General features: G+C 47.2%; 1 protein-coding gene across 2 annotated transcripts in view; it reads left to right on the top strand.

Moving 5' to 3' along the window:
- The first annotated feature begins 3540 nt into the window (after window positions 1-3540).
- SCD5 (stearoyl-CoA desaturase 5) overlaps window positions 3541-22930 on the top strand; it is a 169560-nt gene continuing 150170 nt past the window's right edge. The window contains exon 1 of one of the 2 annotated variants that reach the window (XM_019025844.4): window positions 3541-4764. In XM_019025844.4, the coding sequence (XP_018881389.2) occupies window positions 4533-4764 (232 nt within the window). In that variant the 5' untranslated portion in view covers window positions 3541-4532. The remainder of the gene's footprint in view (window positions 4765-22930) is intronic. The other variant, XM_063705369.1, reaches the window with a different exon arrangement.

Raw genomic sequence — 22930 nt, 5'->3', positions numbered from 1 at the left:
GGAATGAAATAGCCAAAAAAAAAAACAAAAAAAAACTCTCATATATACGGTCAACTGATCTTCAACAGGGGAGCCAAGATCATTCAATGGGGAAAGGATAGTTTCTTCAACAAATGGTGCTAGGAAGACTGGATATCTACATGTAAAAGAATGAAGCTGGGCATTTATCTTCTACAATACACAAAAATTAACTCAAAGTATATTAAAGACCTAAATGTAAGTTTTATAGCTAAAACTATAAAACTCTTAAAAGAAAATATAGAGGAAAAGCTTCATGACATTGGATTTGGCAATGATTTCTTGGATATGACACCAAAAGCACAAGCACAGACAATAAAAGTAAAAATAGATAAACTGAACTACATCAAAATTTAAAATGTCAGTGCATCAAAGAACACAATCAACAGAGTGAAAAAGGAAACCTACAGAATGGAAGAAAATATTTGCAAGTCATATATCTGATAGGTTAATATTCAGAATATGTAAAGAACTCCTACAACTCAACAACCACAACAACAAAAACCTTATTTAAAAATAGAGGACTTGAATAGATCTTTCTCCAAAGAGGGTATACAAATGACCAACAAGCACTTGAAAAGATGCTCAATATCACTAATTATTAAGGAAAGGCAATAAAAACTACCATGAGATATCACTCCTTACCCACTAGGATGGCTATTATCTAAAAAACAGAAAAAGTATCAGTGGGGATTTGAAGAAATTGGAACCATTGGGCACTGTTGTTGGAAATATGAAATGGTGCAGCCACTATGGAAAACAGTATGACAGTTCCTCAAAAAATTAAACATAGAATTACCATAAGATCCAGCAATACCACTTCTGGATATACATATATATACCGAAAAGAATTGAAAGCAGGGTCCTGAAGAGATCTTTGTACACCCATGTTCACAGCAACATTATTTCCAGTAGCCAAAAGGTGGCGCAACCCAAATGTCCACTGTTAGATAGATGAATGGATAAATAAACAAAATTCATATCCATACAATAGAATATTATTCAGTCCTAAAAGGAAGGGAATTCTAACACATACAACCTGGGTGAGCTTTGAAAACATTCTGCTAAGTGAAATAAGCCAGTCACAGAAAGACAAATCCTCTATTATTTCACTTATATGATGTATCTAGAGTAGTCAAACTAATTGAAACAAAGTAGCACAGTGGTTGCCAGCATCTGGATGGAGATTGAAAGGGGAGTTTAATGAGCATAAAGTTTCAGTTTTGCAAAATGATAAAGTTCTGCAGATCGGTTGCACAATAATGTGCATATATAGTTAACACTACTGAACTGTACATTTAAAAATGGTTACAATGGTAAATTTTGTTACATACATTTTATGTTACATGTATTTTACCACAATTAAATATTTTTTAAAAATCCTTCCCCAGGTATCACTCCCCCTCCTCCCTGCTCCTGTGTGAATTAACAACTCCCTCCTTTGCACCTCTACCTTGCGTATACCACCATTATGGCTCTTATTACATTTTTGGTAATTACGTGTTTGACAGGATAAGGGTTACTGTCCCATTTGCCCCATCCTGGGACAGGTGAATACTTATCCACTCCTGGGGTCCTGACTAGAAGCTAGGAAAATATACTAGGGTCTTTGGCAAGACAGAGAAAAGAGGCAGTGACCCCTATGGCATAATTGGCTAAAGAGGACCGTCGTTATCAGCAAGAATATATCTTGGATCTTGTAGATGTTTCACTCTGAGGCTGGACCTGGAAGGACCATTTTTCTTCAACAATCCTTTTATAGGCAGGCTCTGACAAACCTAATTAACACTTCTTTCCTCCCTCAACACACAAAAACATCTTCTCCATTATGAGGACAGCCAGCTGAAATGACTGGTCATACCTGGTCTGACCCACCGGAGGGAAAAGAGGAAGATGTTCATTCAAGATGGATTCAAGGGCCGGGCGCAGTGGCTCACGCCTGCAATCCCAGCACTTTGGGAGGCCGAGGCTGGCGGATCACAAGGTCAGGAGATCGAGACCATCCTGGCTAACGCAGTGAAACCCCCGTCTCTACTAAAAACACACACACATACAAAAAAAAAAATAGCCGGGCGTGGTGGCGGGCGCTTGTAGTCCCAGCTACTCGGGAGGCTGAGGCAGGAGAATGGCGTGAACCCGGGAGGCAGATCTTGCAGTGAGCCGAGATCAGGCCTCTGCACACCAGCCTGGGCAACAGAGCGACACTCCGTCTCAAAAACAAAAACAAACAAACAAACAAACAAACAAAAGATGGATTCAAGATAGAACAGCTGACCTAATAAACAAGGTTCTCAGGGGGGACAATAAGGAACTATTTTTGCTTCCCTTGGACTCCTTGTATGTAAGTTTGATACCTAATTAAATTTTTTTTTCCGATAATGGACTGTAACTTTCTGCCCTTCCAAGGTCATAGTCAAGAGGTTACATTTGTTTGCTCCATCTTTGCTTCTAGATGGGAGCTCCTTTAGGGGCGGGACCAGACTTTATTCATCCTTGGATCCCCTGTGCCCACTGGTCCTGGCACATAGCAGACGCCCAATAAATGCCAAATAAATGACTGAATGGTTAGAATGAGGGTCTTTACAGCGTTGAGCCTTTCCAATAACCCGGAGAGAGGCTTTTGGCCGAGCAACTAGTCTACCCCAGAGAGAAAGGACAGTCTGAACTAGAGAGCCACAGGGAGTAGTCTGCTGGGTATGGGGAGCAGAGGGAGCATGAGAAGAAAACGTGGTTCATTACATAGCCCAGGTTGAACAGACTGATGAAAATCGCACCCTCCAGCTTCATGTTCCACTGTCTGACTGGTCATTATATAGGGCCGACATTTATCTGGTCTCCAGGCAAATTCTATAATTTCAGCTCCGTCTGAAGCAACACAGTACCACTGACTCAGTGGCCTAGATTCCACAAGTGCCACATACCTTGCTTTAGCTTAAATCAGGCATTGTTTTGTCTGGCTGCTGGGACTGGCTCAGGTCTGCTAACAATAAGATGCTTATGCATGGCCCTTTCATGCAGTCAGTCAAAATTTTTTTGCCTGTCTTGAAATCCTGGAAATGATTCCTAACAACGGTTAATCTTAAAATCAGCTGGTTTTGGTCAATATAATGGCGCCGCTTCGAACTCACATTCATGGAATACGGAAGCTGGAAGGAAGAGTAGAAACTAGTTCTGCTTCTCAGATAAGGAAATCCGTGCCCAGAGAGTTGGGCTGGGTTCCAGCCAGTTAAAACTAGAACTCAGAGATGCCGTCCCGAGCCCTTTTACTTCTGGGCCTGCCCGCAATTGCGGTCACACCTGCTTCAGACACTTCCAGCTCAATCCTCCCTCCATTTTCTGTGCAACTAGGGTCCTCTCTGGAGAGCTCTTAAACCATCAGCTCTAGGAGAGAAGTGGGCAGACACAAATCTTTCACAGGTTAATTTTCCTTGGAACATTCTGGGTGATTTTTTTGTAAAGCCCGATTCTCAATGGTGTTGATTTCAGGGTAGTGTTCCTCACTGAGAGCTAAGGAGGCGTTGCAGAAGTGCGCTGATTAGCTAGAATTGACCATAAACAGAGTGGCGCGGCGGATGGGCAAAGGGTGGGCAGCGAACTGGCCCAAATCATCTGTGCATCACCTCACAAGCACCAACTGAGCACTTACTGTGTGCCTGGGTAATCCACAGCTGCCTAATTAAGAACCAGCAGCTGCCTTCCAACCCTCCCCTGGCCCGAGGAGCCCTACTAACTGGCAGACTGAGGGACTTCTGATTCTCATCGTGGGTCTGGCCTTAACTAGGGTCGCGACTCCAAGCAAGTATTTAAAATTCTCCAACCCAGGTGGCCTGAGGCTTGAGAAGAAATAAAAGGCTTCTCAAAGGGATGATAGTTTCGGGAAGTTTTTTTTTTTGGGAGGGGGGGACTGGAAAAATACCATAAAAGGCATTTTGGGGGTCACACACACGCAAGAGCAGAAGCGCTGTGAGCCGCCCTGCAGGCTCCCTGCCCCGGGAGCCACCTTCCACCCGCCCCCGGGCGGAGGCGGCCAACTCCCGCCCAGCGGGCTCCCCAGTTCGGCCCCGAAGAGCCTAAAGGGGGGCGCCTTTGTCTATAAGCGCCGCACGGGCGCTCCTGATTGGCTGTAGCTAAGCAGGGCTTTCTTCCGCGCTCCTTCGGAGCGCTCCCTCCAGCGTCGCCGGCCCCGTTCCATTTCCACAGCTCCCCCTCCCCGGCCGCGCGCCCCTCCCGCCCCGCGCGCGCCTCCTCTTTCTCGCTGCCGAGTTCAGCCCGGGCAGCCATATGGGGGATACGCCAGCAACAGACGCCGGCCGCCAAGATCTGCATCCCTAGGCCACGCTAAGACCCTGGGGAAGAGCGCAGGAGCCCGGGAGAAGGGCTGGAAGGAGGGGACAGGACGTGCGGAGAATTCCTCCTTAAAAGGCAGAAGCCCCCGCCCCCACCCTCGAGCTCCGCTCGGGCAGAGCGCCTGCCTGCCTGCCTGCCGCTGCTGCGGGCGCCCACCTCGCCCAGCCATGCCAGGCCCGGCCACCGACGCGGGGAAGATCCCTTTCTGCGACGCCAAGGAAGAAATCCGTGCCGGGCTCGAAAGCTCTGAGGGCGGCGGCTGCCCGGAGAGGCCAGGCGCGCGCGGGCAGCGGCAGAACATCGTCTGGAGGAATGTCGTCCTGATGAGCTTGCTCCACTTGGGGGCCGTGTACTCCCTGGTGCTCATCCCCAAAGCCAAGCCACTCACTCTGCTCTGGGGTAAGTCCTGCCGGCGCCCCCTGCGCCCCGGCCTCCGTGGCCAGGCCGCGCTGGGGCGCGCGAGGTCGCCGCCCGCCCCTCGGCTGCGGGCGGTGCGCAGCGACCCCCGGTCTCCCCTCGTCTCCCGCTGCGCGCCGCGGCCCCCTTGGCATCCAGTTCTCCGTCCCTTGGGACGGGCAGGTGTTTCTGTCCCAGTATTTCAACTTCCGCCCCCCCCCCCCCGCCCCACCCAGCCGCGGTCTGCCTGAGGAAGCGCATTTGCCGGCTTCCCGATGGAGAGCCGGGGGGGACCCGGAGTCCTGCGGCGCCACCGCTGTGCGCAGAGGCGCGCGAAGGGAGAGGCTCGGCACAGGTTGAATCGGCTCCCAGCGAGGGAGGACGGGCGGGCGATTGTGTCACCTCTGCAGTCCCTGGGGCTCTCCTATCCCCCCCATCACCTCCGCGGGCCACGGACCTTGGGGACAGAGATGAGGACAAGTAAGGGAGTTGGACCGGGGAGGAGAGACCCGGCACAGGATAGAGTCTTGGTTTACGCGCACCAGATGGAAGATACCGGTTCCCCTCTTGCCTCTCCAAGGCCCCTGTCCCTGCCCCCTCCGCAATCTTCTATGCCCATTTGCAGTTCTCGGTGAAGTTTCTCGGTGAGCAAACCGAGCCCATGGCGAGAGCGGTCTGACCCTAGCACGAAGCTCCGACTGTGGCTGTGCAGAGCCTTCTCCAAACCCTGTTCCCATTTGGCCAGTGGGAACCTGTGGCTCTCCTGGTACCCTCCTTCCGTGCACCCCCACTCCTGCCAGTAGGGAAGGGAGCCCGGGCGCCGACCACCATTCCCCTTCCCCTGGGCCCCAGGGACTGCGTGCCCACCCTACACGACCCCAGTCGTTGATCTTTGAACCACTTCGCAGCCGCCCTGGCCGCAATAACTGGTTTTGGCCTCCTTTACTGAAGCGGCAGTAGCCAGGACAAAAGGCACAGGCATTGATATGCTGAGTGAGAATTTGAGGAGGTAATCCAAGATGCCCTTCCAGCTCCCGTTTCCCTGATCTCTAGGGGCGGGCAGGAGAAACACAACTTGCTTTTATTTCCAGAGGGGAAGAGGAAGGAAGAAAATAAGACCTCTTTCTACAGGGCTTTTTTGGCATGGTGCCAGCTGCAAATGCCTAGGTAGATAATGGGGCCACTATGGTTCCAAGCCTTCCCTTGAAATCCTGCAGTCCCTGCTCTTGGAAGTAAACCCATCCAGAAGTGGGTACCTCTTAGGGGCTGTGGCTCAGGGAGGGCATAGCAGAGTTGACGGATGGTGAGAGAGGTAGGATCTTTGGGGATCCCTAAAGCCTTTAAAGTCTCCCCAAAGCTCTGGGAAATCTCCTGCTTCATCTTTCCTTCTCTCAGTGCACCTCCTCATTTCTGTGTCCTTTTCACCATCACCTTTATGTGTTGGTTTAATTCTCCAACTGGCTGTGGACTGTATGATGTTCTGCTGTTGCTTCATGAACACACTCCCACACTGCCAACCAAAGCCCTGATTGCCCAGAGTTCTCCAACAAGCTCCTCTCTCCCCCCTGCTTCCAGAGGCAGGGCTGGGCTTAGTCCTAAGAGCCTGCTGGCCTCTAGGGGATTGAGGCTTATCTTTAATAGCTGTGGTGTTCAGAGAGTGCTCAGGGAAAAGTGAGCGCTTAAAATATTATCTTACATGCCTAGGACTCACTGGCTCCACTTCTTACAGCCTCTGAGCCCCAAAACCCTGGCACTGGACCAGGAGCCACAAGGACAAGGCCCCTCTCTCCAAGTTTGCCAGGTCACCTCTGCCCTTTCCGGACCGCTCTCTGTGGTGAAGATAGAACCTTTGTTCTGAAAGATCTTGGCTTAGAGGACACCTCCCAGGCCCCAGTGTCCTCTAGCTTCCTTAGAGAAGTTAACACACTGAAGGAATCTGGTTTCCCCTTTGTGACTCATATCCCAAACCCCATTCTATACCTCCCTGGATAAATTCTGCCTGTGCTTCATCTGCTATTTCCTAAGTCTTTTTTTTTTTTTTTGAGACAGAGTCTTGCTCTGTCGCCCAGGCTGGAGTGCAGTGGCGCGATCTCGGCTCACTGCAAGCTCCGCCTCCTGGGTTCACGCCATTCTCCTGCTTCAGCCTCTCAAGTAGTTGGGATTACAGGTGCCCGCCACCACGCCCGGCTAATTTTTTGTATTTTTAGTAGAGATGGGGTTTCACCGTGTTAGCCAGGATGGTCTCAATCTCCTGACCTCGTGATCCACCCACCTCGGCCTCCCAAACTGCTGGAATTACAGGCGTGAGCCACTGCACCCGGCCCGTAAGTCTTAATTCTCTCCCCACCTTCATTGCCTCCCTAAAAAAAAAATATAGCAGACAATGGTAGATATTAGAGTTTTAAGGTCCAAAATTGTGACTTAGAAACAGTCCAAACAATGGGTCTTATCTGATGAATAGCTACTGCTTCTGCTGTTTTTTTTTTTTTTTTTTTGTGAGACAGGGTCTTGCTGGAGTGCAGTGGCACGATCATAGCTCACTGCAGTCTCAGTCTCCTGGGCTCAAGCAATGCTCCCACCGCAGCCTCCGAAGTAGCTGGGACTACAGGTGTGCACCACCACACCTGGCTATTTTCTTTTTCATTTTTTTGTAGAGATGGGGGTCTCACCATGTTGCCCAGGCCGGTCTTGAATTCCTGGGCTCAAGCAGTCCTCCCAAAGTACTGGGATTACAGGCGTGAGCCACTGTACCCAGTCTCATGAATAGCTTTTGAGGGAAGAAATGAGGGACAATCAGAGACCAGCTAAGATCAGCTGTGCTGATGGCTAGGCTACATAGTAAGCAGAGGGACGAGGCAGACCACTGACTCAGGGTTATTTTCAGTGAAAGCCCTGGTGCCTTGATCCACAAATTTCCCCCCACTGAAGGCCCTTTTTCACCACCTCCCTACTGGTTATGTGTAGCATTAGGGCCAAGTTCATGCCCCAGTGGGCTGCTCATGCACTTCAAGGACCTGACTTGTAGAGGAAATAGGCTTAGCCTGTCCATTGCTTGCCACCCTCCACACCAGATGAGGTTGTGCTGGAAACAAGAGGCATCTATGCAGTGCACCCAGCAGGGGATGTGTTGGATGTGCAGTGTGCAGAGAGTAATTTGTGTGGTGGTAAAATGTCATCCGTGAAATTGTTAGTTCATCAAGTTGTTAGTTCTCCTTGGGGCCAGAGCATGTTGTTTTCCCTTTTTATCCTTTTCGTTTTATGAGTGGGCAGGCTGTCAGGACAGAATGCTCTTGGTGCCCCCAGGTCCTCAGCAATGCGTTCATGACTTTCAAGGACAGAAAGCGGCCGGGCATGGTGGCTCACGCCTATAATCCCAGCAGTTTGGGAGGCCGAGGCGGGCTGATCACAAGGTCAGGAGATCGAGACCATCCTCGCTAACACGGTGAAACCCCATCTCTACTAAAAAAAATACAAAAATTAGCCGGGCGTGGTGGTGGGCGCCTGTAGTCCCAGCTACTCGGGAGGCTGAGGCAGGAGAATGGCGTGAACCTGGGAGGTGGAGCTTTCAGGGAGCTGAGATTGCGCCACTGCGCTCCAGCCTAGGCGACAGAGTGAGACTCCGTCTCAAAAAAAAAAAAAAAAAAAAAAAAAAAAAAAAAATGGACAGAATGCAAACTCCAACTAGAGGAAAAACCTGCATCTGAAGGCTTGAGCTCACAAAAATGCCTGCTTGAGAGTTTCTGGCCAAAGGGACAGTTAGTCAATGCCCTGAATCCCAAGATGGGTAGAGCAGGGAGTGAGGCCTTGCAGTTACTGTGTGGACGTGTGAGTCCTGGGGCTGCTTCCCAGCGGAGCCTCCCCTGATGGCCTCCAGACATCTGGCTGTTGGCTCCCAGAAACATCAAGACCTTTTCTGTTTTTTCCCTAAATGTCATCCGAGTCCCCTAAATGTGTCCCATAGTGACATCATGACTCTTTTCCTCATGAGATAACTTCAGTGACAGCACCAGGCATGCAAAGCAGTAATTTTCCCTGTTTCCTTTGATAGATCAGCCATCCTTCTATCCTGTCTTGGTGCAAACGTGACCATTGTTAAGGCAGATATAGCGTTCTCTGGTGCCCTGCTGGGTTCTTGGAGCATCTGTACCATCCTGAGTGGGATTCAGCATATGGCAAGGAAACTGAGAAGTGGTGGAGATTAACAAGGCAGTGTGGGGTGATGGGATGGTCAGTAGAAGCTGGGGCTTGGAAGGCACTGGTCCACCAGTCACATTCTGAAATTTGCCCAAAGATGAGCTGTCTTCCGTAGGGCATCGGGTAGTCTGTATCTGGTCCTGATGTCTTCATTGGGTTGTGCTTCTTTTCCATCAAGTCCCTCAGGTTGTTGAGGAGCCCCAAGAATGCATGGTCATGGACTTCTGTCTTGCCCCAAGGTTTTCTAGAGTAAGCAAGGCTCAGTAGACAGGCAGATCTGAATGTGAATCCCTGCTCTTCTACTTACTTACCAGCTGAATGGCCTTGGACAAATTTACATCTCTGAAGCAGTTTTCTCACCTTTAAAATGGGTATATTAATACTGTTTGTTCCTAAAGTTGTGAGAATCAAATTAGATGATATGTGTAAATCACTGAGCACAGTGCCTGGCTCTTGGTTGGTGTTAATTATTCACTGTCATCATTATTGGTCCTAATACTGGCCCCTTTCCTTTAGCAGAAGAAAAAAAAGTCTTCCGGCAGCGCAATAAATTCCACAAAGATGGCACAGAACTTGGCTTCACAGCCTGTCTTGCATAGAAAAGATCGATTTGGCTTTGGAAATAAGGGCTCTTTCTCAACGTTCCAAAGAGAGATGAACACAAATCCCTTCTGTGCTTCCTCCCTCCTTCATGCCCTTCTCTTTCATTCCATCTTCCTCCTATTTTCCTCCAAAAGATCATTGTTTTGTAGCTGGGATCTTTTTGTTCAGCTGACAGCTCAGCTGGTCTTGAGCGTTTTCTTTGGGATTTTTGAGCACAGCCAGTTACAATTGCTACAGAAACAGGGCCACATCATTTCTTTGAATCTCTTAGAGTCTCAGTTTTGACTTTTCTCCCTCCCTCTTCCTTTGACTCATCATTTAAAAAACTTTAATGCTCAATTAAACTACTAAAAATCTAAGAAAAGTGAATGACTCTTCCTTTCAAACGTTGTAATTCCAAGCCCATTGTTGTTACAACTCTTGCATTTTTAACAAATGGGCAAGCATTAAGAGCCTTACCCAAGCCTGGATTGCAGCTAGACCAGAAAGAATAGAGTGTGCTTTTGCTGGCTCTAATAGCCCCAACAAGTATGAACATAGATTGAGGTTAACATTATTAACTCAATTTTAAAACAAACAAACTGATCAAACAAACTGCAGACGGCACTGTGACCATGAAATGAGAAAGAGAGCTGCAGAGTAGAAACCAGTGCGAATCCTGACGTTGCTAATTAGTTCAACTTCAGACTCGTTTCTTTACAGTTTGTGAGCCTCAGTTTCCTCATCTGTAAAGTGGATACAATAATCCTGAGCAGACAGTTATTTGAGAATTGGGGCATATGTATTTTCTTTGAGACAAGATCTTGCTCTGTCCTTGGGTCGGAGTGCAGCCGTGCCATCATGGCTCACTGCAGCCTCAACCTCCTGGGTTCAAGTGATCCTCCCACCTCAGCCTCCCAAGTAGCCAGGGCTAGAGATGTGTGCCACTGCATCCAGCTGTTTTTTGTTTGTTTGTTTGTTTTTTGTAGAGATGGGGGTCTCACTATGTTGCCAGGGCTGGTCTTGAACTCCTGGGATCCAGCGATCCTCCTGCTTTGGCCTCCCAAAGTGCTGGGATTACAGGCCTGAGCCACGGTGCCTGGATAGGGCATATGCTAAAGGGCTTGCTAAAGAGTAGACACTCAATGCTATCTACTATTATTACCTCCCAAGGTAGGGGCCTGGTCATGAAACCTGCACTGGCTTACTGGTCTGTCTCCGACTTGGAGTACTTGTGACTCAAATGTAAGGCACAGCTTTTTTTTTCGAGATGGAGTTTTGTTCTTGTTACCCAGGCTGGAGTGCAAGTGCAGTGGTGCAATCTCAGCTCACTGTAACCTCTGCCTCCCGGGTTCAAGCGACTCTCCTGCCTCAGCCTCCCGAGTAGCTGGGATTACAGGCTTGCACCACCATGCCTGGCCAATTTTGTATTTTTAGTAGAGACAGGGTTTCTTCATGTTGGTCAGGCTGGTCTCAAACTCCCGACCTCAGGTGATCCGCCCGCCTCGGCCTACCAAAGTGCTGGGATTATAGGTGTGAGCCACCGTGCCCGGCCAGGCACAGCTTTTAAATCCAAATATTTAGTCATGACCTTGCTATAATTTAGTTTTCACTTTACCTAGTTTTGTGTGTGGCATAAAATTATAATAGTTGCTTGGAAAAAGTCAGTGATTTGCAAAAGGGTGACACAGCCGTGGTTTTGTTGTTGTTGTTGTTGTTGTTGTTTTAAGGATCTATAAAAGTGTCTTTGAGTAGCATTTTTTTTTCATTGAACATTTATTTTGAAATTCTGTAGTCTCTGGAACACAGTCTACCCATTCCTCTGTCCCATGTTTCTTTGGAAGTGCCACAACCTTGGGTGTAACAAGAGTACAACCAGCATTAGGCTGTACCTGGAATCAAATGAATGCAGTAAGGAGCTTGCCTGGAAGCCAGCACAGAGTAAATGTTAGCCTTCCTTTTCCATCCACACGTTTCCTTAGTGTTTCACTTCGCTCATTCCCTCTGTTCAGCTCTTCCTTTGGAGAGCGAGACAGTCCAGCCAGCCCGCTGGATAAAGAAAGCCCCGTGGTTATCAGGAAGCCCTGGTCCTGGGTAAAGGCAGTTTTTTTTTTCTTTTCCAATTTTATTTCCCCTGGCAATGGATTGGTGGCCACAACAACAGGTACCTGTTGTGAGCTGTTTTCCCTCACAAATGCCCATTGTTTGTTCATTACATGTGTGAATGGCCATGAGAGAGATCCTCACAGTAATGCATGCAGGTACATATTCATTCATCCACTAATCTTTTTTTTTTTGAGATGGAGTCTTGCTCTGTCTCCTAGGCTGGAGTGCAGTGGCACGATCTCGGGTCACTGCAACCTCCATCTCCCTGGTTCAAGTGATTCTCCTGCCTCAGCCTCCTGAGTAGCTGGGACTACAGGTGCATGCCACCACACCCGGCTAATTTTTTTTTATTTTTAGTAGAGATGGGGTTTCACCGTGTTGGCCAGGATGGTCTCAGTCTCCTGACCTCACGATCCACCCACCTCAGCTTCCCAAAGTGCTGGGATTACAGGCATGAGCCACCACACCCAGCCCACGAATCATTTTTTGAGTTCCAGTGATTGTCAGAAATGGTGGCACATCAGAATCACTTGGGTGGTGATTAAAATTGTCAGAAGCCTGGGCCTTTCTTTACCTAGGCCTGATGAATTGGAATGTCTAAAAGAGATGCCCTGGCTTTTTTTTTCTTTATTTTAAGCTATTCAGGTGTTTCTAATGCACAGCGGGCTGAGAACCATTATTCAGTTTCCTTATTCAACAATATTTATTACTTACTCATTACCTGCCAAGCGCTGGCACCATCCTTGACTTCATTGCACTTACAGGCCAGTTGGAGAAATAGGTGCACAGGTGACACCCCTCAAGACACCATCCATTCTCAAGTGCCGTGGGGCCGAGAATCAGTGCCAGCTTAGGGGGAATTGGGAGGCTCCCCAAAGGTAGGAGCCAAGTGGAGCATGGCAGGAGGTGTAGGGCTGGTCGTGGAGAGGCTGGGTGAGCTGGCATCACAACCTGAGCAAAGGTCCTGAGAAAGAGAGACAGGGCAGGGCAGCTCAAGAACTCAATTGTTCAGCGTGGCTGGTGAGTAGAGTGGAGAGAGAGGAACATAACGTGGAGAGGGAGACGTGCTGGAGGTCTCTGCTCAGTGGTGAAAAGATTTAGCAGACCTCATCTGGTTTGTGGAAAGAGAGGCTGCCCAGGGCTCCCTGCAGCCTTCCCATTGGCTCTCACCTCCTCCTCTCAGCCCATCGCGCATAACAGTGATTTCTAGTGTGGAGGAACAGTCTCAAGCCCAATTTCTAGACCAGCACTTGTCGGTGGGATGTGTGAAGTTATTCAGGAAAGACACTGGGACAAACATCTCATTGGGTGTGAGTGTCCCTGACTCTTTAGTGGGCTTGAAGTGGGGCTGAGTGCCTGCCTCAGGCTGCATGGAGCTGAGGGGAGGCTTGGAATAAAGTCTCAGTTGGGCATTTGATTTCACAGACTCAGACTCAGTCCTGGGGGAAAAATTACTAACAAACAAATACACTAACAACAACAACAACAACAAACCCCTAAGGCTATCACAAACTCAGACCAAACCCAGAGCCCGTCCTCCTTCCCCTTCCTTCCTTTGACCTGTACTCTTTCCACTGCTTCTAAAAGGTACATGTGTGGAGAGGGGGTTGTTCCCATTCCCCCTCATTCTTTCTTTAGCAGCTGATTGCCACGAACCCACATTCCAGGGAAGATGGATCTGCCCTCCTTCATATCTCGCTGCCCATTTTTGCAGGTGTTGGGGCTACTGCAGGGCCTGCTGCTTACTAGAAAGGTTGGAGGGCTCTGTGGGTCCTGGCAGGCTGCAGGTTTCTCTCTGTAGACATTCCAGAGCTTTAGAACAAACATGCAGACAGTCTTACAGCTGCAGTTGCCTGAGCCTTAAGGGCCTTGCTACTCAAAGTGTGGTCCTCGGACCGCCAGCATCAGCATCACCTGGGAGCTTGTTAGAGAAAACAAATCTCAGACCTCACCGACCCCACGGAATCACTATCTGCATTTTAACGACATCTCCAGGTGATTCATCTGCACACAAGTTCAACCACAGGCTGACCATTTAGAGAAGCTGGACTTGAGTGGGATTTTGCAGTTTTTCCTTTTGATGGCCTCCTCCCCTTTGCTTCACCTCCTACCCTTCTGACTCCTTGTAGCTTATTTTAGAACATGTCGGGATCCTGCTTCTCTTGTCAACAAAAGGCTGTTGTTAAAATCTTTCAGCCGGCAGCAGCAATGTTTAATTCATGGACTAGAAAATTAATTTTATTTTCATGAATAGAGCTGAGGAAAAATAGCAAGGAGACTCTGTGCATGGCCCTTGGGAATCCAGCTTGTCTATTTAACAGATGAACTGGCAACAGTGGGGAGGCCTGAGGGGAGGGCTGCCTTCTACAAACTTGTGTAGCAAATTGTATTAAGATGCTTTTGGCTGCAGGTATCACAAAATTCAGCTTCAAATGGCTTAAAAGAAAAGGAATATTTCTAATTTCACTGATAAAAAAATCTTGAGATAGGGCACTTTTAGGATGACCCAGAAATGCCATCAAATAGCAGGTTTGTTTTCTGCCATGGTGGCTTGTTGCGTTCAGTTTTCCTCATGGTTACAAGGTGGCTGCCAGAGTTCTGGGCAGCACATGGAGTCAATGTCCTATGGAAGGAGAAAGAGGCTGCTCCTCCGTTAAGTTTCATTTTATCAGAGACAAAATCTTTCCTGGTTACCTCACAGCTGGTGTCCTCTTAAATCTCACTTGTAGCTGGGCACAATGGCTCATGCCTGTAACCCCACCATTTTGGGAGACTGAGGTGGGTGGATCACTTGAGGCCAGGAGTTCCAGACCAGCCTGGCCAACATAACGAAACCCCTTCTCTACTAAAAATACAAAAATTAGCTGGGAGTGATCGTGAACACTTGTAATCCCAGTTACTCGGGAGGCTAAAGCACGAGAATTGCTTGAACCCAGGAAGCAGAGGTTGCAGTGAGCCAAGATCATGCCACTGCACTCCAGCCTGGGTGACGGAGCAAGACTGTCATAAAAAAGATTTTAAAAAAAGTCTCACTTGTAGGATTGTATCATGTGTCCCTTGGTAAACCAGTCATTGGGAAGGAGATGGATTACTATGGGTGGTTCAGCCTGATCAGGGTTGGACACTTTCTTCATCTGTTGAGGATACTATAACAGAATACCACAAACTGGGTGGCTTTTAAATGGAAGAAATTTATTTCTGAGTTCTGGAGGCTGGGAAGTCCATGAACAATGCATTGGTAGACTGGCATCTGGTAAGGACCCACTTCCTTATTCATATATGGTGCCTTCTTTCTGTGTCTTCACATGGCAAAAGGGGTGAAGGGTCTCCTCTCTCTCCAGCCTTTTTAAAAAGTATTGATTGATTGACTGATTGTTTGACAGGGTCTTGTTCTGTCGCCTAGGCTGGAGTACAGTGGTGCACTCACAGCTTACTCTAACCACGAACTCCTGAACTCAAGGGATCCTTCTACCCCAGCCTCCCAAGTAGCTAGGACTACAGGGGCACGCTACCAGACCTGGTTAATTTTTTACGTTATTATTTTTGTAGAGAACGAGGGTCTTTTTATGTTGTCCAGGCTGGTCTCAAACTCCTAGCCTCAAATGATCCTTCCACTTCAGCCTCCCAAAGTGTTGGGCTTACAGGCATGAGTCACTGAGTCTAGCCCACCAGCCTTTTCTTAGTGCCTTAGAGGGCACCAATCCCATTCCTGATGGTTCCATCCTCATGACCTAATTACCTCCCCAAAGCCCCACCTCCTAATACCAACACCTTGAGGGTAAGGATTTCAACATAGGAATTTTGGAGGGAAGGCAAACATTCAGACCACAGCAGCCACTGAGTCACATGAGGCAAGGGCAAAAGAGCCAAATGAAACAGAGGCTCTGGCTCAAAGGAAGCGGAGGGCGTGGCTGCTGAGACAGCCAACACCTCTTCCAAGGCCTTCCTTGGTGTTGCCTCCATTCCCTGGAAAGGTCTGGCTCCTGTGTTTTACATTTCAGTGTGCTCTTCCCAGTAGAGCGGTAGGTTACTCTGGGCACAGGGAATTTTTAAACACCCTTGTGGGAGGGTTCCTGGAACTGAATTAAAAGAAAAAAAAAAAAAAGGGAAACCAGTGACTTAGAATGTGTTCTTTACCAAGATTCTCCATGGTGACATACTTTCCCCAGACTGATCGTTTTCTTGGTTGGTCATTTTCCACATCTTTCAAGTGACACAGAATCTCACTGATGAAGTCCTAACAGGATTTCTGTTCTCTTGCCTCAGATTTTGCTTCAAAAGGGAGCATTTATAAGGCCAGTGCATCCTCACTTAACCTCACACAGCAGGTACTTTTTATTTGCACAAACAATCTAGGAACAAAGATCTTGCTTAGGAGGAGGGAGCTAACTGTGTGAAACAAAACAATAGCTTTTGGCCGGAGTGGACGGAAAACCTTATTTTAAAGGGCAGATGTCAGAAAAATGTGTAGAGTGGGACTGTGGCATAGCCATTGTGTAAAACAAGGCATGTAAAATGCCTACTTAAGGTAAGTGCTTGATCTATGTTGCTCCTGGTGGCTGTTGGGAAGTTTTTGAAGATTGCCTTTTTTTTTTTTTTTTTTTTTTAAGGCAAAGTCTCGCTCTTGTCCCCCAGGCTGGAGTGCAATGGTGCGATCTCGGCTCACTGCAACCTCTGCCTTCTGGGTTCAAGCGATTCTCCTGCCTCAGCCTCCCCAGTAACTGGGACTACAGACATGCACCACCATGCCGAGCTAATTTTTATATTTTTAGTAGTTTCACCATGTTGGCCAGGCTGGTCTCGAACTCCTGACCTCAGGTGATCCGCCCACCTCGGCTTCCCAAAGTGCTGGGATTACAAGCATGAGCCACTGCGCCTGGCCGAAGATTGCCTCTTAAATAGAGAAAAAAAATCAAATATCAATGAGCTTGAAAATGAAACAAGACATGAATAGAGTTTAGAAATCAGGTTTAAATTTATTTTCTTCCTATATCACTACCTATTCTATCAACATTATCACACACTTGGCTATTTGGGCTGTGTTGGTTTTAGCTTGGTTCTCTGAAGAGACAGTGGCTTACAAATGCAGCCTATGACCTAAATTGGAAAGGCCGTCTCTAATAGCACCCTCCTCCTTAACATCAAAAAGCATTTATTAAGCAAGTAATTAATCACTTACAGCCTGGACCACCCATTGTGTAAGAAAACAAAGACCAGGTCTCTACCCTTCTCCCTTTCATAACTGAAAGGAACAGCTGTAATTTCCTCCAGTACCCTAACCAACTTACTATTCTTTAGGCAGGGGTAGATAATGGAAAATATTCTTACTTTCAAACTTCCATGCATGAAGTTAGAAATGAATATCTTTTTTAAAAAAATGAATTTCTAAAATGTAATTGTCCCGTGGAGTAGTTTATCAACCCACCCCTCTAATAGGTTCATAAGAAGCTTTTGCAGATGGTTACAATAAAGCTCATCTCTATTCTCAGCCTATGACTCACTTGAGTGTCTCCAGAAACATTTGTTTTGCCCTGGAGTCTCTGTTAGCAAAAGGAGATATTTATTAGGAAGTGTGAATAATGCCTACATATCTCCCCCTTCTACCTCTCACCCCCAAATCCATTGTTTGGCTGTGTAGCAATTGAAGAGTGGGTGAGTCATTAGCGTTTTTTAGCTATACTCAAATTACTGTAGACTCTGTAGAGGGAGAAAAAATAATTTTCTCTCCACCCTTTGTCGTTTTTAGCAGGGAAGGACCCCCTGCAGCAAAAGACAGACTAGCAAGAGAAAAACAAATCGAAATTTATTGACATATATGCCTCAGGTATACATGGGAGATAACCAGGAAACGAGTAATTCTCAAGGAGGTGACTTTGCATTCAGGCTTACAGACGATTTTCAACAAAGAACAGTAAATTTATAAGGAAGTGACAGGACAAACGGAAAGGACTTTGAGTCCGGAGGGAAGGCAAATTGATAAAGGGTAGTTAGTAAGGCTTGTTATGTAGACTCCTTTGATGTCTTAAGGCTGCTAGGGGTCTAACTTTGTCTTGCATGGTCATCCTTTGCTTTTCCTTATAAAGAGGGGAGGAAGACCCTTTTGCCTTTGTAAATTTGTGTCCTGCTTTTAGGCAAATAAGGGGAGGGCAGAGAGCTCTTCTTGTATCTGCTTCTTTTCAATTGCTTTCAGCTCAAAATAATCCTTACACCAGAGTAGTGTATTTTGGAGCGGCATATTCTGGTTTCCTACAGCATCATCTGGAGCTGGGGGGATGGGGGGTGGTGAGCGAAGCCACTACCCTGTGAGTATAGATGAGATCTGCACTTTACTTGGCAGAGCTCCCATGAGAACTGGAAGAAGTCACAGCTATTAGAGCTAATATTCCCTACGGACAGAGCTGGGCTTCCATCAGTGTGCGCCACTGTGGCTCTACTAGTTGTTAAAATGTTGAAATAGTGAATAGCTGCTGCCTTCCCTGGTACTCCTGGAATCGCCAACAATCCAGGAGCTAAAGGGTTAATGCCTGGCCCAGCTGCAGGGCTTAAATCTGCATCTGTTCTGACTGGTTTTGATTGGCTGGTGCCCTGTGGGTTGTCAAATATTTTTAATATCACCTCTGCATTTGCATCCTCTTCTTACATAATCCATATAATCTTCAGCTTCTATCCCTTTCACGGTTCTAGTTTAATGAGAACTTAAAAAAAAACAGTCTTATTCTGGCTTAAAGTTATGTCCCAAAACCATGTAAAGAAAGGCATTACAGCACTGTCTAAATTCTGGGGCTTTCACTCACTTGTCTTAATAGAAGCTCCTTTTGCAGTAGAAGCAATGTGTATCTAAAATGTGATTTTATTTTCTGGTTTACAATTGCCATTGTATATGATTTCCTCTCCCCAAAAAGAATTGATATTAATTTTATCATCAGAGAAAAATAACACCATAAAGATAAAATTGTGAAGCTATTTCTTTTTGGTGTTAGGGGTTGGGAATATGATGTAGAAGATGGCACTGCAGATTTAGGTGTACTCGTCACTCACAATTCATTTTCCCACGAGGCTGTATATTGTGTCTAGGTTCTCGGGCTAGCCTGGGGTCAGCGTCACTCAAACCATCACCTGAAGTGTTGTATAGGTAATTTTTTTAAATTATAGAAAGTGTGAAACATATACAAAGGCAAAGAGAACTGTTACCGCTGCCTCACATGCACCTGGGGATTTTTTTTTCTTTGAAACCATTTTACTTTGATGTGTAATTTCAAGCTCATAGAACAGTTGTTAAGAATAGTATCAGGAACTCCCGTAGACTCTATCCAGATTCACCAGTTGACATCTTGCCTCATTTGCTTTATCATTTCCTCTATGTATGTATATACGTTATATACATGTGTATGTATAGAATCTATATATTTTTTTCTGAACCATTTAAGAATAAATTGGAGACATTCTGTCCTTTTATCTCTAAATATTTTAGTGTATATTTTCTGAGAACAAGAATATAACCACAGCACAGTTATCAAAATCTGGACATTTCTTTCTTTCTTTTTAAAAATCTTTTTCTTTTTTTTAATTTTAATTTTTTTCCTTTTCTTTTTTTGAGACAGAGTTTCGTTCTTGTTGCCCAGGCTGGAGTGCAATGGTGCGATCTCGGCTCACTGCAACCTCCGCCTCCTGGGTTCAAGCGATTCTCCTGCCTCAGCCTGCCAAGTAGCTGGGATTACAGGCATGCGCCGTCACGCCCAGCTAATTTTGTTATTTTCGTAGAGATGGGGTTTCTCCATGTTGGTCAGGCTGGTCTCGAACTCCGACCTCAGGTGATCTGCCCACCTCGGCCTCCCAAAGTGCTGGGATTACAGGTGTGAGCCACCGCGCCTGGCCAGTTTTTTTCCTTTTTAAATCTGGCCTTCCTGAGTAAAAAATCTGGAAATTTACTTTTGATATTCCCTACTGCACAGTGGAAAGTCTAATGTCATCAGGCATCTTAGCCATGTCCTCTTTAGCTATTTTTTTCCCCCTTTGGATTAGATTGAAGCAAATTCCAGGCAATTGTATCTGTAAATTACTAAGTATCAAGTATTGGCAGAGGTCATTCTGGCTACATTGTCCATGGAAAACTTTGGGGGCAACCTTTTTCCTACTAACTCTCCCTAGTCCTTGGGAAAAACAGCTGTGAGAGGCTGGAGATGGGTGGAAACAGAGAAGCAGGAATCAGTCATGAGTGAGTCGTACTGAAGTGCACAGTGTGGTCTATGGCCGTCTGCATCGGAGTCATCTGAGTTGCATGTTGAATATGCAGATTTCAGGGCTCCATCCAGACCTACAGAATTAGTATCTCTGGGGGCCAGACCCAGGAATCTGCATTTTATCAAGTGTTGCTGGTAGTTCTTATACCCAGGGGGTTGGAGACATTCAGGCCCTGAAGCAGGTGGCCTGCGAGTGATGCTGTGTCCCCATCAGGTGAGCATCACCCTTCTCCCACCTCAGTATTGTTGTGTGGCTCTCCTTAGAGTGACTGAAATTCCAGCCCAGATTCCTTAGGGTTGACAAGAGGTGCAATTTTAGGCATGCGAATAGCCGTGGGTGTGTTCCCTCCATAGGAATCCACACATTGGTGTGAAGTGCTTTCAGCACATATTTGCTTCTAACACAGGGCTGATACCTTGAGGGAATGGGAGTTTCACAGGAGCAGGGAGAGTATTAGGACCTGGAATACTTTATAGGGGTGGAGTAACTTGTTTTCTTGGGGGAGGATGGGGGTGGGGATGGGAATAGATACTTGGATCGTCCCTTAGATGTGTGGGGAAAAGCTGTTAGGAAGTAGGAGGTGAAAAAGGACCCTGGAGAAAGCCTCAAATAAGTAGCTTTGGGCACAAACCTTAACCTGCACCTTGGGAGAGGAAGAGGAAACCTTCTTTTCTAGGATTGGTGTGAGGACTAAATCAGGTGCAGCAGCTGCTTCCCAGGAAGGACCAGCCCTGCTATGGGAGTAGTTATTACCCCCAGAACCGGACAAGCACACTGATGCTGTCATTCCACTGTATTTCTGGATTTCCACTGTATTTCAGGATTTCTGCTGTATGTCTGTATTCTAGTAAATATGTTAATTCTAAATATGGAGGTTTATGGAGCTCTTCTCTAAGGTCCCTTCTTATCTCTGGAGACTTTTATAATCACCTCATTTGGAGAGGAGCAGACACTTCCCTCGATCAGTCATGCCCCTTTTTCAGGCAGGCCGGAGACACAGTGCAGTTCTTCGTGGGACTAAATTGTCTTTAGGGGCATCCTAGATTTAGTCTTCTCTGTGACCCAAGATACGAGGGCCCTTTGTAAGTGTTTCTGAGCCACTGACAAATGGGCGGAAAGATAGCCAGGCTCTAGATGTTAAATGCAACTGAGAGGTGGGGAGGACTTAATCCTCACCTGCATCCTGTCAACAGTGGCCACATGACATAGGTGATTTTGCTCACCCACAGGGTGATGAGGGCTGATGGCCACCCTCATCTAGGACAGTAATCTGTCTTAGTCTGTTTTGTGCTGCTATGTCAGAATACCACTGGGTAACTTCAAATGAACAGAAATTCATTTTCCATAATACTGGAAGGTGGGAAGTCCAAGACCGAGGGGCTGGTATTTGGTGAGGGCCTTCTTGTTGCATCATCCCATTGTGGAAGGGCAATGAGAGGGTGAGAGAGAGAGAGCAAGAGGGAGCCCACCTCATCCTTTTATAGTTAGTCCACTCCTACAGTAATGGCATTAATTCCTTCATAAGGGTAGTGGCCCAGTAACCCAAACACCTCCCATTAGGCCTGCTTCCCAACACTGTGGCACTGGGAATCAGGTTTCCAACACATGAACTTAGGGAGACACATTCAAACCACAGCATAACCCAAGTGGATATTTCCATTCCTTCTTCTGTTGAATCTTTCCCCTCCCTTCTCTTGGAAAGGAGATGTACTTTCCAAGTCCTTTTTTCTTTCTTTCTTTTTTTTTTTTGAGACGGAGTCTCACTCTGTCAGCCAGGCTAGAGTGCAATGGCGTGATCCCAGCTCACTGCAACCTCTGCCTCCCGGGTTCAAGCTATTCTCCTGCCTCAGCCTCCCTAGTAGCTGGGACTACAGGAGCATGCCGCCACGCCTGACTAATTATTTTGTATTTTAGTAGCGATAGGGTTTCACCGTGTTGCCCAGGCTGGTCTCGAACTCCTGAGCTCAGGCAATCTGCCTGCCTCGGCCTCCCAAAGTGCTGGGATTACAGGCATCAGCCACCGTGCCCGGCCCTCAAGTCCTTTTTTCTTTCAGTGTGAATGATTCTCAAGCCCTAGCTGGTGCTTGTTTATTTTGAGGCTTCTCCAGCCCTCCTCTGGGGGGCCCTGCTGCGTTTCTCTCCCTTTCAGTTATGTGAGTGTGAGGAGGCTGGTGGGAGCCTTCTAGACCTAGCCAGGGCCCACCTCTAACTGTTGGTGTCTTCATAGGGAAGAGGAAATACAAAGCACTGTGAAAGCAAAGCCGCCCCTTGGCCCTGTGCCCGGACCTCCCCTGACGCTGTGGAAGCAGCAGGCCCCGGAGAAGCAGCCGTCCAGGCTGGCCGCCTGGGGCCTCCTGGGGTGGCCAGGTGTTTCTTCAGTCTGAAGGTTGAAGGGAGAGATTTTGGACTCAGATAAATTTTTGCTGAATAGCTGAAGTGCTAATTAATCTCCCAAGTCTCCCTTTGGCCAGGGCCATTTCTGGTGGATATTAATTGGGTTTATGAGACAGATGAAGTATTTTAAGGTGCAAAAGAAGTTCTCCAGGCACGGTTGTGATAATGCTGAATGTGCACATTGGTGTTTTTAATCTCTGTTCAGATTTGAGAGCAGTGAGGGAGCCCTTTTTGGGATGTGCTTTTCTGAACCTGCTTGGAGACTGGCAGGCTGAGAGATTTAGGTGTCTGATTAAATTCCATTTTCCAGGTGTCTGATTAAATTCCATTTTCCACACATTTGTGGACATGGGCCTAGTGTGTGCTAAGTGCTAAGAATACACAGGTAAGCAAGATATCATTCCTACCCACGAGATCTAGAAGGGGAGATGGACCTAGGCCAGTTATAATGCAGTGTGATGAATGCCAGCAGAGAAGTAGGCCTGGGGTGCAGGTGTGACTAGAGGAGAGTGGTCAAGGACACCTGCATGGTGGGGGTGACACCAAGTTACCTTTGAATAGGTGGATGGGAGTTCTCCAGGCAGAAACACCAGGGAAAATGCATTCCCAACAGCTGTAACAGCACATGCTAGGCACGGAATGTAGAACTGTG

This window comes from Gorilla gorilla, chromosome 3 (assembly GCF_029281585.2).
Source record: "Gorilla gorilla gorilla isolate KB3781 chromosome 3, NHGRI_mGorGor1-v2.1_pri, whole genome shotgun sequence".
Taxonomy (NCBI): Eukaryota; Metazoa; Chordata; class Mammalia; order Primates; family Hominidae; genus Gorilla; species Gorilla gorilla.
The sequence above is the reverse complement of the archived record's forward strand: the minus strand, read 5'-3'. Positions and strand labels throughout refer to the sequence as shown.